Below are 18,355 nucleotides of genomic sequence, written 5' to 3' on the forward strand. Positions count from 1 at the left end.
ATGTACATGTGTGTAGTGTGTATGCCCAAGTACATACGTATTTACTTAAGTACGTGCACACACAGACGTGTGCTTCTTCTCAATGCTTTGCCACGAATGCAGTCATAGGAAAGTCCTCAGAGCTTGTATCCTGAGCCCTTACTAAAAGGCAGAGTGAGGAGCTATTTTTATGTTAGGGCCTCCTAACCTGGCTAGGTAGGAAGGTGGGGGGGGGGGAGGGAAGGGCAGCTGGAGGATCATAGTGAGAACAGAAACACTTTCAGAATTTATTTTCAGCCTTCTGAGGCGAGAGACTTTCAAAGAGTCACTTTCGACTAAATCTGTACTGGACGTGGAGGTGTAGGGGCTTTTGTCCAATGATTCTGGAGGCTGGGCAGCAAGAGAAGGAGCCCTCGGCGAGCAGGTGCCTGGGATGGTTTTGATCCCCAAGTTTTGTTCTCTTTGGGCTCCATCCCCGCAGCAGGTCAGCCCAAAGCACAGCTCAAATCAAGGAAGAGTGCAGCTAAATTTGTGGGTTTGGCAAGCGAACAAGTATGAGAAGCATTTGCTTGAGAAATTACCCACTCAAGACAAAATACAACGTCCTCAAGGATCCCCAGGGAAAGGTCAGCTGAGACCAGCACTCCTAGAGACTCACCTTTGTCCCTTCTTTCCCAGCAACGCCAGGGAGACCCTGTTCACCAGGGGGACCTGGAGGCCCCGGATGGCCACGCTCGCCCATCGGACCCGTTTCTCCCGTGGGACCCTAGAGGGGAAAACGAGCATGGTTACGGTCCATTTCAACTGGCTTTCTGGGCAAGCTGGGAGGACACTGCTGGTCCCGTGCTGTGGCTGGCGCCCCACCCCCACAGGCTACCACCTCTCTGGGACAGAATGAGAACCATTCTTTTGCGGGGCAGGGAGGGGTGGGGTGGGGGGGTGCAGAAAGTCAGCCACTGAGGATGGAAGGACAAAAGCCCATGTGTCCCTCAGCTTCAGTTCTGTGATGAGAGGGTCAATATCTTATTTCCTGTTACATGAAGTGTGTGGTTTCTGAGAGGCTAAGAGGCAAGGTGGCCACTGCCCCGTGTGTTGCTCTAAAAGGCGTCAGTGCTCTTGTTAATCTACCATGGCTGGGGCTGGAGCTCCGTGGCGTGGCAGGAAGCCAGTGTGGGAGAACGTGGTGCCTTGGCTGCTCACAGCAAGGACAAGTGGACACAGCCGGGCTCTGTCCTCCAGAAGCTGGAGTCAGTGCCCAGGCCCATCGGACCGTGGCTCAGGCCACCCTCAATCCAGTGGCTGGGCCTAAGCCGAATGCTCAGTCAGCCCCTGGCCCTTTCTTTCCTGTGGGGTCTCCTGCATGGGACCTATCTCCTACAGTTGGCTGGCATTGTCGGACTTGCGGCTGTTCGTGAGTGGGGTATACATCTTCAGAACCCAAAACCCAACGCTGACCATCTCCCCTGTGAGGCTGGAGGTCTCACCTGAGGGCCAACCACGCCCGGAGGACCCGGTGGGCCCGTCTTGCCTTGGAAACCCTGTGGAGAGAGTGCGATGCGCGCTGTTACTTTGGTGGCCGCCCCCGCCCTGCCGCAGCCTCATCAGAGCCCCACATAGCCCAAAAGCCAGACTTCATTTTCAAGCCATTCCGCTGGCTCCGTTGCCATATTAATCTCATGAAGGTAATGGAGCCAGAGGAGTTGGCATCCTGGCGTAGTTTTGTGCTGAGAAGGGGATTTTTAAACCTGAGAGTGTCTCTCATGTCTCTGGGTCACTGAGTAGACTTTGTAGTCTTTGTCCTCTGTGCCTCTTGATGTTCGGTGGGTGATCTGCCTGGCTGCTCCCATCCGTGTATTTAGCACGGGAAACAGCCAGGCCTGGCTTCTCTTAACCTGCACTTCAGATCTCCTCTCGGCTCCATGAGCTCATGTGGAGGTCAGGCGTGACCAGGCCAGGGCTGCCTCTGCTTCCTAAATGCTCCTGTTATGGGGAGAGCTCTCCCAGGGCCCTGTGAGCGTGACTTCTGGGCATGACAGCGGCCCAGGGCAGGTGGAGCAAGGTGCCACCCACAGGGACACGGGATGACCCACCAGAGGCCTTAGAGGAAACTCCAGCTCGGAGAGGGCAGGGGTGGTCTCAGGGCCACAGTTAGGACTATAGGGTGGGCCTTACGCCAGCGTCTGGGATCTCATGCAGAGCCACTGGGCCATGTGAACCACGTCTGAGCACTTGTGCTTCATTAAAAACAGAAAGAACTTCCAGGCCCCAGGAAAACTGTCCTCCAGGGGTTTCTGGACTGGATGACCAAGGGGACTGTGCACCCCAGGTGGGTCTCAGAGATGGCCCACCAGTACCACAGAAACTGAGGAGGAAGATGAGTAGCTGAATGAGTTTTACCACCATCTTTCTAGAATAAGACCAAAGAATTGCACACAATGTGCAAACACTCTGTCATGTATCCTTGGAAAGGCATTAGAGAAACATGGGCAAAGATGGGAAGAAAGGTTTTAATTTTTCTCTATAAACGAAAGAGCAAAGCAATCTCCATTTATCAGCCAGCATGTTGCCTAGAACACCGGCAAAGGTGTAATTAAAAGAGGTCTCAGCACCATCACCAAAAAAAAAAAAAGCAAAAGGACTCTTCAAAAAGTAAGAGGCAGAATGTTATCAGATGAGGCCTTTAAAGACCCATTCCAGGGGATGCTGGGGCTGACAGAAAGCTTTTGAGACCAAGTGCAAAGAACCGGGCTGCAGAGACAAAGGGGTCTGCCGGTCCCTGAGTGGCCTCCACTGGGGGAAAAGCGTCCATCTGTGCAAATTGTCCTTCAATCTGGACTGAGAGTACACAAAGCAAAAACACAGCACATCTATGGGGAGGCTACTTGGCACTGCCCACGCCAGGCCCCCAGAAGCAACCACGATCACTGTCCCTAATGGCAGAAGAAGGGTCCAGGAAATGATCAGACTTCTGGCAAATGCATCCTCTCTCAGTGGGAAGCAGTGGGCTCCATTACAAAGTCAAGTTCAAAAGCAGTCCTCATCTGAGCATAGCTCAGGAGCAGGATAAAGGCACCTTCCTCACCCTCCACCATCAGCCCCCAGGCTGGAATCTCCTGGACTGGCCCCAGACCTATGGCCCTTTTCTTGAAGTTTTGCTGCACCAATTATTGCACAGCACACTGCAAATGTAGACTTGTCCATGTGCGTTCCAGTTAAGGTTCCACAGAGATCATGCTAGGATGCACTCCCAATTCTTCAGCGTGGGAGGGGGAAACAAAGAATACAGGCACAAAGTTTCAGTGTGCCGGTGACACTCTGTCCTGGTGGTTTAAAACGTGGCCTTTGGGCAAGGCTGATAAAATCAGCAAGAAGCTAGTAGCTACTTTCTCCCCACAGATGCCCGTGCAGCTGCTGGCCTGCCCTCAAGTCAACCACAGATGGTCCAGGCTGGGGAGGTGGACCCCAGGGAAGTGATCCCCCCTGCAGAAGCCTTCCCAGGCTGGCTGGTCTCTCCCAAGCCAGACACTGCACCTCACAGTGACTGCGTGCCTGGCCAGGAGAACCAGCCAGGGAGGGGCTGAGCCAACCACACCCCCCAGCACCCACAGCACTCACCGTCTCGCCTCTCTGTCCAGGGTGTCCGGGGAGCCCATCCTTGCCGGGAGGGCCCTGAAGAAACAGCCAAAGGAAAGAAGTGAAGTTGAGCTCCGAGCAGCGCCACAGTTAGTGGGACCCAGGGCCACATCAGGCAAGAGACATCACCATTTTGTTGCAGTAACCCTGATCCTCGATCCTCTTTGAGAAAGGTGGTCACCCAACAGTGACCACACAACTGGGTGCCCTGGAGGAGCCCCTGCCAGATGTGAAGGGGCTGAATCCTCAGAGCCATCTCAAATGGTGCACCGTGAGCACGCTCTTCTCTCAGGGGAAACGGAGGCTGGGATCCCAGCCAGCGTCCCAAGACCCAGGGGTGGTGTCCTAGACACACTGGGACTCCTATCCATGTAGCGGGCAGCCAAACTCCCAACTTCTGCCCCTGTCCCCCGCTGTTGGGCAGGAAAGTTTTTCACTTTAGAGGGGGTGAGAAGATACATGTTGGAAGATGATGTCCGTAAGACGAACTGTGTCCCCCAAAAGATCTATCGAAGTCCAGACCCTGGGCCCATGAGCGAGGCCCTCATCTGAATCGTGGGCTTTGCCAGGTCAATGCATCTACGTGGGGGTCATGCTAGCATGGGGGTGATCCGTGACCCATGTCCGCAAAACAGGGACTTGAAGACACAGAGAGGAGGTAGCAAGTGACGATGAAGGCAGAGCTCAGGGTGCTACAGCCACAGCCAAGCAACACCAAGGACAGGCAGCTACGCCAGACCCAGGGCAAAGTCTTTAACCCCCTGGCCTGGGTCTCCCACCCCAGTGTGAATCATCCCATCCTTGCGCTGGGCGCTCTTAGGGGGACAAAGGTGACCACACCAGGGAACCTGACCAGCCACCCCTGCAGGAGGACGCACTGCTCACCGGGGGGCCTTTGGGGCCGGGGAAACCTGTGGGGCCTTGGGGTCCGCTGGGTCCCTGGGGAGAGAGCAGTCGGTTAGAGGGCAGAAGTCCTGTCCCCGGTGCCCCCCACCGCTGTCCCATGCCAAGCGGGTGCTGAGCGCAGACCACTTCTCACTCACTGTTCCTCACCACCTTCCCCCATTTTCTCTGGCCCAGGCTTCACCCTGCCAGGATGCTAACAGGACTAGCCACAGGGCCACACCCAGCCCCTCAGGGCTAAGTGGCCAGTTTCTTATCATCTTGGACCCACAAAATGAGGCCTAGTGGGTGGCAAACATATCCCAAATAAACCACTCCAGGGTCCCCCGCCCCCTCCACTGAGGTGTAGATAAGGGTCTTTGGAGCCAGCTGCCCCCTGGAGACATTCCCACCATCTAGAGCAGTAGTGGCTCACCCGCTCCCCGGGAGGTCCGGCTGGGCCATCGCCTCCAGAGTTGCCCTGGAGGAAGGGAAGGAGAGAGAGGAAAACACACTGTGAGTCCAGTCCAAGGGCTCTGGCCATGACTCATCCAAGCAAACCAGCAAGATACTGCCTTTGAGCTCTTCTCAAGGTCATCCTGACCTTGTACAGGGAATATAGCCTGTCAGCACTGAGCTGCAGCCCCTAGAGGTCACCTGTCCCCTCCTCTGTGCAGAGCTGACACTTATCTGACATCTGCAGGGCGGTGACATTTGCACAGCGAACCCCTGCAGCCTGACAAAGGCTGGGCCCAGGCAAGAAATACCACCAAAAAGCCACTAAAAGCCACACGTGGGGATCTTGCTACTGCCCGCCTCCCCCCACCTGATGGCAGGGACTCTAACACACTACAAACTTTTGCCCAAAGCCTGGCGTCTGCTTCTGGGAACACAAGATACTGACTGAGCTCCACATGGGAGCATGCTCTGGTGTCCTTGTCAGCCAAGGGATGGGCTAGCTCTGCCTCAGCCAATAGGAGGCAGGCCAACAGGAGGCTAGCCCACTGTCCTGGAAACAAGCTCAGCATCACCATCCAATGGGCTGCCTTCACATCTCTCTCTGGGGAGCTTCCAAGCAGGGGGAGGATGGGCTGGGATGAGGGGGGGGGGTGTGGTCTTGGCTCCCACCATGCCAGAAAGAAAGAACTTTCTAGTAAAGATCTCTCTGTAGGTCCTGGATAGATTTCCAGAAAAGAAATTCTGCCAGCCAGAACTTGGTGGTGTCAGGGCTGGCTGCCTGGGGTCTCTGAGACCCCGCAGGTCCTGCTTCTCTTGGCCTCAGCCACCTCCGGCACCTGGCCCAGCTCCACACGGCTTCCCAGAGGCAGCGGAGGAAGGACCCCTCCTAAAGTATCTCCATGGAAACTGCCCGCTTTGGTGCAGTAGGGAGGTCCCTCAAACGCCACATGCCCCCAAAACCATGCTGCAGAGGGACCCAGAACATTACCTTGGGGCCAGGCTTCCCTGTAATGCCCCGTGGACCTCTTTCACCCCTTGGACCCTGGACAGACAGAGAAAAGGCCAGTCAGCACAGACACCCAGAATCATGGCGTCCCGCCGCGCACCCCCGCGTGCTCTCCTGTTTCTCCAGGGCAGCCCTCAGGCCACAAGGTGGGTTACCGTCGGGCCTCGCTGTCCCCGCGGTCCAGGCTTTCCGGGTGTCCCCTACAATCAGAGAAAAGGGATTGTCAGTCACACTCATCAGGCCTGGCGCTGCTCAGGCAGATTAAGCACAGATTAAACCCAGTTCACTGGGTTCTTTTTCTCTCTTCCTCCTCCTCCGCCTCCCTTCCCAGGAGGAAAAACATTATTACAAGAAAGGAGAAGAAAGTCAACTTCTTTCATACATAATTTACTTCTGCTACTGTTAAGAATATTAGCCATTAAATTTTCAACAGGCTGTGCAGAAGGGTGGACCTGCAATTTAACATAGAGCCCACCGATCCGGGAGGCGCTGGCTCCACAGAATTCAGACTCCCTTTGCCATTGTTATTCTGCAATTTCCAACCCACATTTGGAAATGTGAACGTAGCACATTTGTTTTGGCCACAGCAGAAAGAATGGCTGGCAAAGTGCATTTTACCTACGGTGCCCAGAAGCAATGAGGGGATGTGGCATCTTCCCCTGCTCGCCAACAACTTCCTGGCTTTTGGTCTGGCCTCTCATATAGAGCCAGAGCCCAGGACCAATCTGAATGCCAAGTCTCCCATTTGAGTGCCTTCTCTCCATCATTCACTCTGTGTGGCCAGGGCAGAGAATGCTTTCTATCCACACACACCCCCTTGCTCTGTGTGTGTGTGTGTGTGTGTGTGTGTGTGTGTGTGTGTGTGCGCGCGCGCGCACACTGGTCATAGGGCTTCAACTCAGGGCCTTGGCATTGTCCCTGAGCTTTGGGACTCGAGGTAAGTGCTCTACCACTTGAGCCACAGCACTACTTGTGACTTTCCTCAGTCTGGCTTCAAACCACAGTCCTCAGCCTCCTATAGGATTGCAGGTGTGAGGGCCCAGTGCCCGGCCTTCCAACCCCCACCCTGCCCCCTTTTGACACACCATTTAGAGTCATCATTAGTGGTGTTGCTTTTTAACAATGCACCCTGCTTTCCAGTGTGTTAACTCTGCAGCAAGATCTGACTTCAAATCAATATTTGCATGTGAAGATTACCAACATATCTGTGATCTCTACATGATTAATGCCATTCCAAGGTAGACTCGTGGTCAGTCCTGATTCCAGCTGGGCCTCGGCTGCCAGCTTCTCTTCCTCCCACCCTCTGTAACTAGCACTGCCCGGCTCTGGATTTCACCCTGCAGAGCAAATGCATCTGGGAGACAAGCTGATCTCATTGTGCCCACCATCCAGGCCCACTGGCCCTGACAAGGAGCAAAGCAGAGTTTCCATCTCCATTCTATCCATTTGTGGTAAGACACCCATGTTAAGTTTGGGGTCTCCGTGACTGAAGCTGTGGAGCAGAGCATAGAGCACACCCCTAGGTCTCCATCACAAACTGCTTGGGCATCTGTCCTCTTGTCCCTGCTGGGGAGGAGTGGGTCATCCCAGAATTGCCCTGCTGGTGCTCTCTTGCAGAGCGGAGACAGCCAGGCCCATAGAGGAGGAGCCTTGCATGGCCCAGTGGATTCCAGTCTCTCTCCTGGGAGGCCGAGGAAGCACAGGGCGCATGACCCTTACTGGGGCTATCACCTTTCTGTGCTGCTCCTTTTCATGCAGAAGCTGGCTGGAGGGCACAGCGGCTGTCTAACACTCTGCCAGCCATCCCAGAAGCAAGACACTGGCTGCGCAGAAGCCAGCAGGTGGAGGATAGAGAGGTTCCTGAGCACCGGTCGGGCGATGCAGGCACACACCTGCCATCGGTCTGCTGGGCAGCCCCGCAGTGCAGGCAGCTGTCGGACCAGAGCATCAGCAAGGCCCAGAATCAGGGCCCTTTTTTTCTCTTGTGCCACATCCCTGCCTCACTGTGGGACCCGGTCACCCCCTCACTCGACCCCTTAGTGGGTGACCCGAGGCTGCCTTGGTGGGAAGAGCCACCCTGAACTACGGCAGATTGAAGGACCTCCCCAGCCTCCTGGAAGGCCTCCCAGGTTTCCCAAGGTAGACAGACACAACAGCCCCTGGTTCACTCTGCTGGGAGCTCCTCATCTGGTGCCAGTACTGGGCAAAGCTCCCATGCTTAGCAAGGACTCGAGAAATGTGTGCTGCTAAGGTCAATGGTCTGCCTCCACATAGGACTGCATAATCAAGACACTAGGAAAACAGCATCAGTCACCAAGGCTCAGAAGACAAACCAGCTCAGAGGCTCCTGGGGCTTCAGTTGACAACAAGACGAAACCATTTACAACAACAGCCCAGCCTCTGGCTTCTTGCAGACATCTGGGAAGGGCAGCTCTCTAGTAGGCCAGAGGACCACATTCTCTGCTCCCCAAATGACTCAATGTTTCAGACATTCTTCCGCAGTGACAATTCTGCTTCCCTAACTAAGCTGACACTGAGGGAGCCCCTGCTGCCTGCAGGAAAGGCCAGCTCAGAGTCCAAGGCCGAAGATGGCCATCTCTGTCTTCTGACAGAAGTGTCCAGGCTCAAGGAGGCTCCTGCCAGGAAGGCCTGGACCAGCAGTGTCACCACAGAAGATGGGGGTGCACAGCTCCCCCAGCTCAGCTCCCAGGAGGCCTTTGTACAGGTGACAACAAAAGATGTGATCCATCATGGCTGCGGATTGTGAGCCTGAGGGAAGGAGGAGGCTGGAAACTCACTGCACTAGGTCCTAAAGGGACCTGGGCCTGGCCTGGAGGAGGCAGACGTATCTTAGAGGAAAGCCCAGGGGAGAGGGGTGCAGAGAAGAGCCTGGTTTCAATGATGGTCTGTGCAGCTCATCAGGAGAGTCCAGGTCCCAGCATGCTCTTATCTTTTGCCTGCTAGGTTCTCCCTCACAGTGCTACAGGCCCAGGCCTGAGGAAACCACAGCACTCAGAGGCAGGCTGCCATCACGGCCGCTCAGTTGCAGCCTAACCGAAGACTGGTCTGTCCTTACCCGGCCGCCCTTCTCTCCGTTGGCACCAGGAAATCCAGGGAATCCAATAGAGCCCTGAAAGAGTTAAAGGGGGAGAAAGCATGACTGTCAGGACAGAAGCTTGGGTTACACTGTGTGTGCTGTGTGGGAGAAGGGCCTGGTGATACCCGCGAGTGCGCCACCTATACAGTGCCCACTGACCCGTCTATACAGCAATGCCCATCCTGCTATACAGTGCCCACTGACCCGTCTATACAACAATGCCCATCCTCCTATACAATACCCAACTCTCACCTAAACAATACCCACCCACCTATACAATACCCACCCACCTACCTATACAATAGCCAACTCTCCATCTGCCCATCTATCCATCTTATCTGCCTATCTACCCACTCACCAATCCATCCACCCTACCATTCTCCAAGCCACGCACTTAGCTAACACCTAACCATCCTAGCACCCACATATCCATCCACTCGCCTGTCCACACCCATGCCCCAGTCTATCCTCCCTACCATCTGCCCATGTATCTGCCCACCACCCACTTCTGCAATCTCCCATCAACTTAGCACCCACCCACCCATCCAACCTACTGTTCTCCCAACCACCCATCTTCACTACTCAACTTCACTAGCCATCTTCACCTACTCAACACGCACCCACTCAGCGATGCAAGAAATATTTCCTGAGCACTTCCAAGGCTCCAAATCTAAGACTGAAACTGCATCTTCACATGCTCTGCTTTGTCCCCGCCTGCGGGCACGCCTGCAGCTCTGGACTGCTGGCTGATGTTGGGAAGACAGGGAACTGCTGAGACCCTCTGACATTTCATTCCTGGGAATGTGAACTCTCTGATCGTCCCACAGTGGCCCCAGCTGAAGTGTGGGAGCTTGCAAAGTCAGAAATGAATGCAAATTTATGCATGGACTGTGGCATCTGACAGCTATTAGACACATGTCAGCAGAGGGACTTACAGGCTCTGATCTGGCAAAAGTCCAGTCACCCACTATGTGTGGGAAGGAAGGCCACAGCGGACACCTGGAGACGTGGCCGCCTACCCCAGGGCCGGTGCTGGCTGGGGCCGTTGGCAGTCTCACCTCTCTGGTGGTGTGGCTCCCTGATCTAGGCACTTGGGCATTTGTTCTAGAAAGAGTTTGCACATTTCCAGACCTTGCATTTCCCCCACAGGAGCCAAGCTCCACCAACCTTCTCCTACGCCCACCTGCACGTCCAAGCAGGAGTCGGGACTGGGAGATCTGGAGTGTGTGGGTGACAGCCCAGTGAAGGAGCTGGGTCGTGGTGGTGACAGCCGCCCAGAGGGGGCCCCTCACATAGTTTCAGTGGCATACACGGATACACAGAATCCTGCCTTCCCCTTCCCCAAAATGCTGCCTGCCCTTGACTCACACGCCAGGGATCCTCTTCTTTCCCAGCAGATAAACATTTAAAAAGAAAATAAACATGCCCATTGGTCCCTTTCCCCAGCACTGGGTGGACAGGAAGCACTGTGGCAGACAGCTCAGCACACACAGCTTTGTGGCCAGCTGCCTCTCCGGCAGGCTGGGATGTGTAACAGGGGGTGGGCTCTAGTGACAGGGGCTTTCCCCACCCAGCCCCCATTCTGGTATCACCAGGCCCAGGCTCCAGAGCCCCCCAAAGGCACTGAAGCTAGCAGGCAGGCCATGGATAAGGGCAGGGATACAGAGCCAAGGACAGCAGGACACTCTGAGACTGACACCCGGTGTCCAATGAGACGAGGGGAGTCAGGTAAGGAAGAGCTGTGAAGATGGAAAGGTGACAGTGACAGAATGAGATGCTCTCTGTGACCCATGCCACCCATCAGGCCCCCAGGCACCAGTGCTGCCCACTGGGCAGGCTCCAGCCCCATCGCTAAAAGGCTCATCTCTGTCCAACTTGAAGTGGGTGAAGGTAACACAAGTGTCTACAAATACAGAGCGTGAAGCCACAGTAAGGGGTCACTCACTGTGCCACTGAAGCCCCCCGAGGCTGGAGCTCGGATGAGGCGGCGTGGGTGGGGAGGGCATCGTGGGGTGTCTGGGTATCTAGTGTCAGCTGGGTTTGAATTACCTTTGGCCCCTGTCTTCCTGGGTATCCGGGTAATCCTGGCACTCCAAGCTTGCCCTAGGACAAGAATCACGTGATTGTAAACACAGTGTTGTGCTACCAGATTCTCTGAGCAGACCAAGCCAGCATGTTCTGGGAGGTTTGGAGGGAGCAGGAGGTAGGGTCCAAAGAAGAAGGACACTGTCCACCCAGGCCGGGGTCCCAGCCCGTCCTCTGGAATGGACTCTAAACACTCACAAGGTAGGATGTGTCCAACAGACCTCCACAGGAAGAAATTCTGCTCTGTGATTTCTCTTAACCTAGCCCATAGCTCTAGCCACAGGGAGAGATGGGACAGGAAGTGTAAACACTCCATGTGGCCCCTTCCTGCCAGGCTAGTGGGGACAAGACGGGGAGGGCATTCTCTGCTGGCACAGAGCCTACAGAAGCTGGCAGGTGCAAGTGAGGTACAGCTGCCTACCAAGAGCCCTCCAGATGAGCTGAGCCTCCAGGGAGAGGAGGGGACACTGCTGTGATCATAGGGAGGAGACAGGGCTTGACAAAGATGGGGTTCTCCTGTGCCGGAGGGGCTCAGATCCCCGAGCTTTGCAACACTTGGAAGAAGAAGCTGCAGGGAGCTCAGAAGGAAGAGGACCCGCTCGGGTACCCATGCCTGTGGCAGCCTCGGCCAAGGCCGCGGAGCCCCAGTCCCGGCAAGGCTCCTATCTGGAGCCTGCAGAGCTCAGGTTCCCTGTGGAGCGTGGCTTGCTGTCCTGTACCACAAACCTTTTCCCCGGTGGGCCCCAAGGGACCAGGATCACCATTGGGACCTCCACGGCCCTTGGGGCCTTCAGGGCCATCTTCTCCCCTGGGACCAGGTGGGCCGATCTCGCCCTGCAATCACAAGAGAGGAAGTGAGAGGGACCCCTACAACTGCACCCCTGACTGACCTTACTGCAGGGCCAGAGCTGCTCCTGGGGACTCCACTGAAAGGAATCTGTCAGGGCAGGTCCTGGGCCCCCTGCTGGATGGCCACAGCACCTCCCACATGCACCGTGTCCGCAGGCTGCCAGCCCGGCTTCCTAGCCCCCTGTCTCTTGGCTAAAATGATGGGTGAACAGCCAGGGAGTAAATCACTGCTTCTCAGAGCGGGAGGATGTGGGGGGGCCTCCTCCTGAAACCCAAGGTGGCATTAAAATCGACCACAGCCCTGGCTAGGCACAGCCAGGAGGCTCCAGAACACACACCGGAGACAGGCAGGTTAAGACTGGCCTTATCAGCACCCTCAGCTCAGGGGAGCAGCTGAGCTCGGTCGAGCAGGTTCCAGGAACTCGCACAGGTCATGACAGTAACGTGACCACCATCCTCACGCCTTTTTTCCTATAGCTTTCTCCCTCAAGGCTGGTGCTCTAGCACTTGAGCTTCTAGCTTTTGCTGGCCCATTGGAGAGGAGCGTCTCATGGACTTACACACTGAGGCTGGCCTCAAACTGTGATCCTCAGATTTTAGCCTCCTGAACACACAGGATCACATGCCTGGCTCATTCCCAAACTCGACCAGCCTCTAGACTGATCTACTCTGATATCTGCCTCCTAAGAAGCTGCAGATGCTTGAACAACTCCATGTCAGAAGACAAACACACAGGCGCATGCACGCACGCGCGCACACACACACACACACACACACACACGCACGCACACACAAACACACAGACTACAGCACACCCTGCTTAACACTAGAACTCTAATGTGTCTGTGAACTGGCCAAGAAGGGATCTGTTCACCCCAGTAACTGCTCAGGCAGTCATCCAGTACCTGAGTGGGGTCCATGAGCAACACCAGAGCTCTTTGGGGGCCAGGCTGGTCTAGGAGCACAGCAGAGGATGGGCTTGCCAGCGACCGGCTGTGGCCTGAGCAGGGGTTCTGCTTCCAATCAGCTTAGACCATTTTCCTCACTCCCCCCCTTTCCAGGTCCGTCCCCGCATCTACCCTGCCATCTACACTATCAGCTATAAAAACAAGTTCCCACTCCCCACTGATACAGGACCCAGAGCAGAGGGACAGGCGAGACCCGTGCTCCTCCCAGCCTCACGGTCCACAGGTGAGACCTAACCCCTCCTGTAAGCAAGAAGTCCAAGAGGAGGTGACACGGGGGCTAGAGAAAGCCAGCCTCCAAGGCCCCAGAGAGCCCTGCTCTCCAACCAGTTGTCCCTGCATCCTGAGAAGCTGCTCCATGGCCTCAGACACCCCGAACGCTTTGCAGGGCCCCAAGCCCACCATGTCCTCAGTACTCACTCGGTCACCCTTGATGCCCATGTCGCCTTTGAACCCAGGGAAGCCATCTTCACCCTGAATGTGGATGAGAGAACACCTCAGTCCAGAGAAGAGAACCCACTCCCCCGACTCCTGTGGATCCGCCCAGAGGCCCCGTCCCCAGGATGCAGCAGGAGCCAGGAACAGATGGTCTTGAGTGCCCGCCATTGTGAGGCCTGGTCTCCCATTCACCCAGGCTCAGCGGGTCCCACGCCTCGCAGCCAGAAGCTGTGTGCGTCCCCAGACATCAGCCAGGCCTAGCTTGAATGTGAACAGCTACACAGCTGGGCAGGAGTGACCATGCCCCTGGGCACAGTGTGGTTGGCTCAGCACTGCAGTCTGAGACCCAGGAAACAGGCTGATGTCTGAGGGGGGGGAGCAGGTGAGATGTCCCCCCAAAGAAATGGAGCTATCCCTCTGGCACTGGACACGTGAGAAATGCCAGCTTGTGGGCACAGTGTGCTATCTGGGAGCCGTTTGTGAGAATGTTAAATGCCAGTGGTATGATGTCCCCTTTACACTCTTGGTCTGGATTCCCTCCACCTGAGGAAACATGGAGAGGCCCCTGGAATACTGGTGTGTGGCATCTGGCACCGGGGAGGGGGGCTTAGACCAGGCCTCCCTCACACAATTCAACAGCCTCATCTTAAATGGAGGACGGGGCACCGGGGGCTTGGTCCTAGCCGCTGGCAGCTCCTACTCAAGCAACAATGACCAGCCCCAAGGCCCCTGTCCGGTGTCCAGGAAGTGTGGCCACTTATCAGCTGTGGCTACAAATCTAAACCCAGAGCCATGCATCCTCACCACTGCCCTGAAATGTCCCCAGGACCAGCTCAAGCTCCCGCTGTGGCTCCGTGGGACTGCCTGGTTAGCTGTCCTGGTGAGACAGGCCCCAAGTGCAACCCAGTAAGCCATACGGGTGGGGTGGGGTGGGGGCACAGCCCGGAGAGGGTAAGGGTGGCGGAGCTGGGACTCTGGGGCTCCACCTTCCACCGGTGCCCAGTGAGGAGAAGGGGTTCACTCTCCCTAGGCTCCACCCGCCCCTGGTTGGCAGGCTCTTCACTCTCAGGCCTTGGGCCCCAGCGTCCCTGGACACCTCAGTCTGCCGCAGAGGGATGGGGGTGCCCTGCTGAGAGTGTGTCCTCCCTAGGAAGGGCAAGGGAGGTGCTCAACAGGACCCGAAGGAGAGCGGGCAGCGGGGCAGCGGGGCAGCGGGGCAGCGGGGCCCCCTCCGAAGCGGTGCCAGCTCTGACCTAGAAGCCTCCTTCCACCCAACACGAGGGACAAGAGCGGAGGCCACGCAGCCCTGCCAGGCTGGGGACGGCAGGGCAGCGGGGTCCCTGAGCGCCCGGGCTGGCAGCACATTTGGCGCCTACCTTAGCTTCGTGTTACCCAGAAGAGTCCATCTGGGTTCTGATTTGTGCCCCGCTTGTCTTGGCAGCATGTGCCGAGCTATGGCCACTTGTTAATTAACATGGGCAGTCACAGAGCTAGCCTGGCCTACATGGGGCAGCCAGGCCCTGGCAGTGCCCTGTAATCGTGCACCGCAAATCAGCCCAACCTTGTCCAGGAGTGTGTGACTGCTAACAAGCAATGAGCGCTGGCTGATGCCTGCTAGGAGAGCCTGCCAGGAGGGGCGGGGGCAGTGTGCACCTGCCGGGTTTCTAGGCCAGGGCCCTCTTGGGCAGGTGCACTGGGTCTGACCGATGACACCCCGTGGTACCCAGGGGCTTGCTCTCTTCAATGTGAGCTTCTTCCTTTGGCAAACAAACACATTTTCCCACCCAGGAGCAGCCATTCCTCTCAGTGATCAGAGCCGGCCCCTCCTCTGTTTCTGTGTGACGCTGGGCGCTGCTGCTGGCAGGGCCAGTCCGCCCTGGAGGGGACACTCACCTTCTCGCCCTTGGTGCCCTTCAGACCTCGGATGCCATCTGCTCCCTGTGTGGACAGGAAGGAGAGAAGAATGGTCAGAAATGCTTGGACACTATAATACTCCGAGGGCCCAGAAGGGCGGGGCCCTGGCAGGTCCTCGCCGGCCTCTCCCCGAGCAGGCCTCCCATGTCTCCGCTGCGGGAGAACCCTCTATAGCCCCTCCGTTCTCATACCAACTGCTGGGCCCACGTGAGGCCCAGCATCCTGATTTCCATGGCTGTGACTCCTAACCATACAATAGATGACCCTTCACCCTGAGCTCTGGGTCTACCTGGATCCAAGCCCCCAGCTAACCCCTCCCATGCTCACATCCACCTGTTTGGGAAACTCCTATCTCTCCATCCTCAAAGGTTTGGGGAGGAGCCGGGACAGACAGGTTCCAGTTGTGGTTCTGCTCTGTGGCCCCTGACAACGTCTCGGAGTGTTGCATGCGTCCACCTCCTTATCAGGTAGTGTAGTGAGGTCATGAGGACCCTGACCTCACTGTGCTCAGGGAGGGGAGCCCCCGGGGTGAGGGCCTCAGGACAGAGCCAGCACACACCAGGTACCAGGAGAGGCAGGTGCGTGCCACCTGGTGGTGTTAATTCTGTATCATCCTGGGCATGACACCTTACAGCATCCACTGATGGCTAACAGTGGCCGTGGCCATCTTCTCTCCTGCCAAACACCCTGGGGATTGGCTGGCCTGGCACCACAGAGCCACAGCCCTCCCTGGCAAGGCCAGTGGGCCTCAGGACTCTGAGCCAGGTGACTTTTACCTACTCTACTTTTACCGACTCTGGAGGCTACCTCAGGCTGAGCCAGGCCCAGGGAGAAGGCAGGGGCTGCCAGCTGCCCCCTGGTGGCCAGCACTCTCTCCGGTGGGCTCTGTGGTTTGGAGTCCCACTGGGTACCGCACCCTGTGGGCATCTCCACAGAAGCTGCCAAGCCCCACAAAGGTGACTCTCAGGAAGTGGATGCTTCTTTTTGAGGGAAACTTGAGTTCCTGGGACTTGTATAAGAGAAGACCACTTCAAGCACCCACGAGACTCGTGCATACAGCAGGTGTGAGCTCGGATATGAAAGGGACTTGAGCAACGTGGCATCCAGATCTACCCTATTCAACAATTCAGTCCGAGATGGAAGCCAGCTCCTGGCTCCAGCTTTCCTCTCCCTGGCATGAGTCCGGGACACATGGGTGTGAGGGTTGGCCTCCTTCTGGTAGCTCTCAACTTCCTGACACAACTGTCATCTCTCTGTCATGCCTTACTAAAAACAAGAAAGTTAGGCACCGGTGGCTCATGCCTATAATCTTAGCTACTCAGGAGGCTGAGCTCTGAGGATCATGGTTTGAAGCCGGCCTGAGCAATAAAGTCTGTGAGGCTCTTATCTCCAATGAACCACCAAAAATCCAGAAATAGAGCTGTGGCTCAAGTGGTAGAGTGCCAGTCTTGAGTGAAATAATCTCAGGGATAGAGCCTAGGTCCCAAGTTCAAGGCTCAGAACTGGCACAAAACAAGAAACAAAAAGCAAAGTGAGCCCAGGTTCCTCCAGACACACACAGACTAATGTCTACCATTTTATAGCTGTGGTTCTTAGGGTGGCGCCCTGGCAGCCGGCATGGGGTTATTTTCTGTCATGGGCCACCTAGCCATGCTGGGGTGCTTGGCAGCTTCCCTGGCCTGTGTACTGGATAGAAATAGACCCTCTCCCTGATTTCTGTGAGATTTCCTGTAGGCTGGGAATGGCTGGCCCAGAGCATCTGTCACACCCTGTGTGGGCCAGCACTTGGGGCGAGGAGCAGAAGAGACAGAACAGTGGTCAGAAAGGAACCGCTGGCCTGCAGGAGCGAGCCCAGAGGGGCGCCTGCCCAAGGCCGCCCTGGGGGTTCTCATCTGGACTGTCCTGGGAACCCACCCATGACCTCGGGAGTTAAACCCAGAAGGACACCTTCAGAAGGCCAGGCAGAGAAACCCAGAGGGAGGAGGAGGGCCCGTGAAAAGAAAGGGACACAGGGAGACCTGCTGTGGCCAACTTGGTGTGTGTCCCCAGAACTCAGGAAGTTAACCAGATAACCACAGCATCACAAGAGGGGCTCAGCACACAGCACACCGCACACACCAGGATTCAGCCCTAGCACGAGAAAGGAGGAAGCAGGAGGTGGGGCCACTGCGAGGGCGTCAGGTGTCCCTGTAAAATGGCCTCCCCGCCCTCTACCATGGAGGACACAGCGAGGAGGCACAAGCACAGGGCAGCCTTCCGCAGACACCGAACCCACCAGCACCTTGACCTTGAACTCCCCTCCTCTAAGGGAGAAATGCATTTCTGGCGTTTATGGCATCTCTGCACAGCGCCCAATGCACTGAGGAAGAAGATGGAACTCTGGTGGAGAAATCTAGAACTTCCAACCAATGCCGGACCCCAGCTCCGGCCTGTGTGGCCCCCACGTCCACTCTGCCCATGGCCGCTTACCCACTCGCAAACAGGAGACGGAGCCTCTGCTTCCCCAAGGGAAACTGATCTCAACCTTGGTTTTCTGAGTCTTAACTGGATTGCTTAGGTCACGCATGAATTTTAATCAGACAGAGAAGAGCATTCTCCACAAACATTTTAAAGCAAACACCTTTTAGCGTGCAGAAGCAGCTTTATGCAATTAGCCATGGAGAAGAGCTGCCAAAGGCAGCCACTATGCAACAGGAATTTGTAAGACAAACATGCACGGAGCTCACACAATCCTCATTGCTGCTAATTATCACCCCTGGAAAACTGAGGAGGCGTTTGGCTGGGAAGAGCATACTTCAAGGAGAAACCTGACTGCTGGGAGCTCCCAATCCCTGGGGGTAGAGCTCTCGTCCATGGCTCTTGAACTTGGGAAGTCCTGCCTCCTGGGTCAGGAAAGTTGGGGCCACTCAGAAACAAGGAGGGGATCAGGCCCTGGATCTGCAGGGGGAACATCAAGACTGGGTGTGTCCTGATGGGGTGCTGCGCTTAGTATAATTTGGAGCAAGTCACAAGGGCACACTTGTATGTGCAATCATACTGGGCATGGAT

General features: G+C 56.3%; 1 protein-coding gene across 3 annotated transcripts in view; it reads right to left on the minus strand.

Annotated features, from left to right (window-relative positions):
* The window catches only part of Col5a1 (collagen type V alpha 1 chain), a 141,898-nt gene that overhangs the window by 38,038 nt on the left and 85,505 nt on the right, over positions 1–18,355 (minus strand). For all 3 annotated transcript variants that reach the window (XM_070014973.1, XM_070014972.1, XM_070014974.1), the window contains 12 exons: positions 15,287–15,331; positions 13,376–13,429; positions 11,868–11,975; positions 11,106–11,159; positions 9,036–9,089; positions 6,115–6,159; positions 5,942–5,995; positions 4,931–4,975; positions 4,498–4,551; positions 3,595–3,648; positions 1,464–1,517; positions 638–745 (listed from right to left, as the gene is read on the minus strand). In XM_070014973.1, the coding sequence (XP_069871074.1) occupies positions 638–745; positions 1,464–1,517; positions 3,595–3,648; positions 4,498–4,551; positions 4,931–4,975; positions 5,942–5,995; positions 6,115–6,159; positions 9,036–9,089; positions 11,106–11,159; positions 11,868–11,975; positions 13,376–13,429; positions 15,287–15,331 (729 nt within the window). The remainder of the gene's footprint in view (positions 1–637; positions 746–1,463; positions 1,518–3,594; positions 3,649–4,497; positions 4,552–4,930; positions 4,976–5,941; positions 5,996–6,114; positions 6,160–9,035; positions 9,090–11,105; positions 11,160–11,867; positions 11,976–13,375; positions 13,430–15,286; positions 15,332–18,355) is intronic.

The sequence above is a fragment of the Dipodomys merriami genome, unplaced genomic scaffold, assembly GCF_024711535.1.
Source record: "Dipodomys merriami isolate MVZ:Mamm:240054 unplaced genomic scaffold, mDipMer1.0.p SCAF_11, whole genome shotgun sequence".
Classification (NCBI taxonomy): Eukaryota; Metazoa; Chordata; class Mammalia; order Rodentia; family Heteromyidae; genus Dipodomys; species Dipodomys merriami.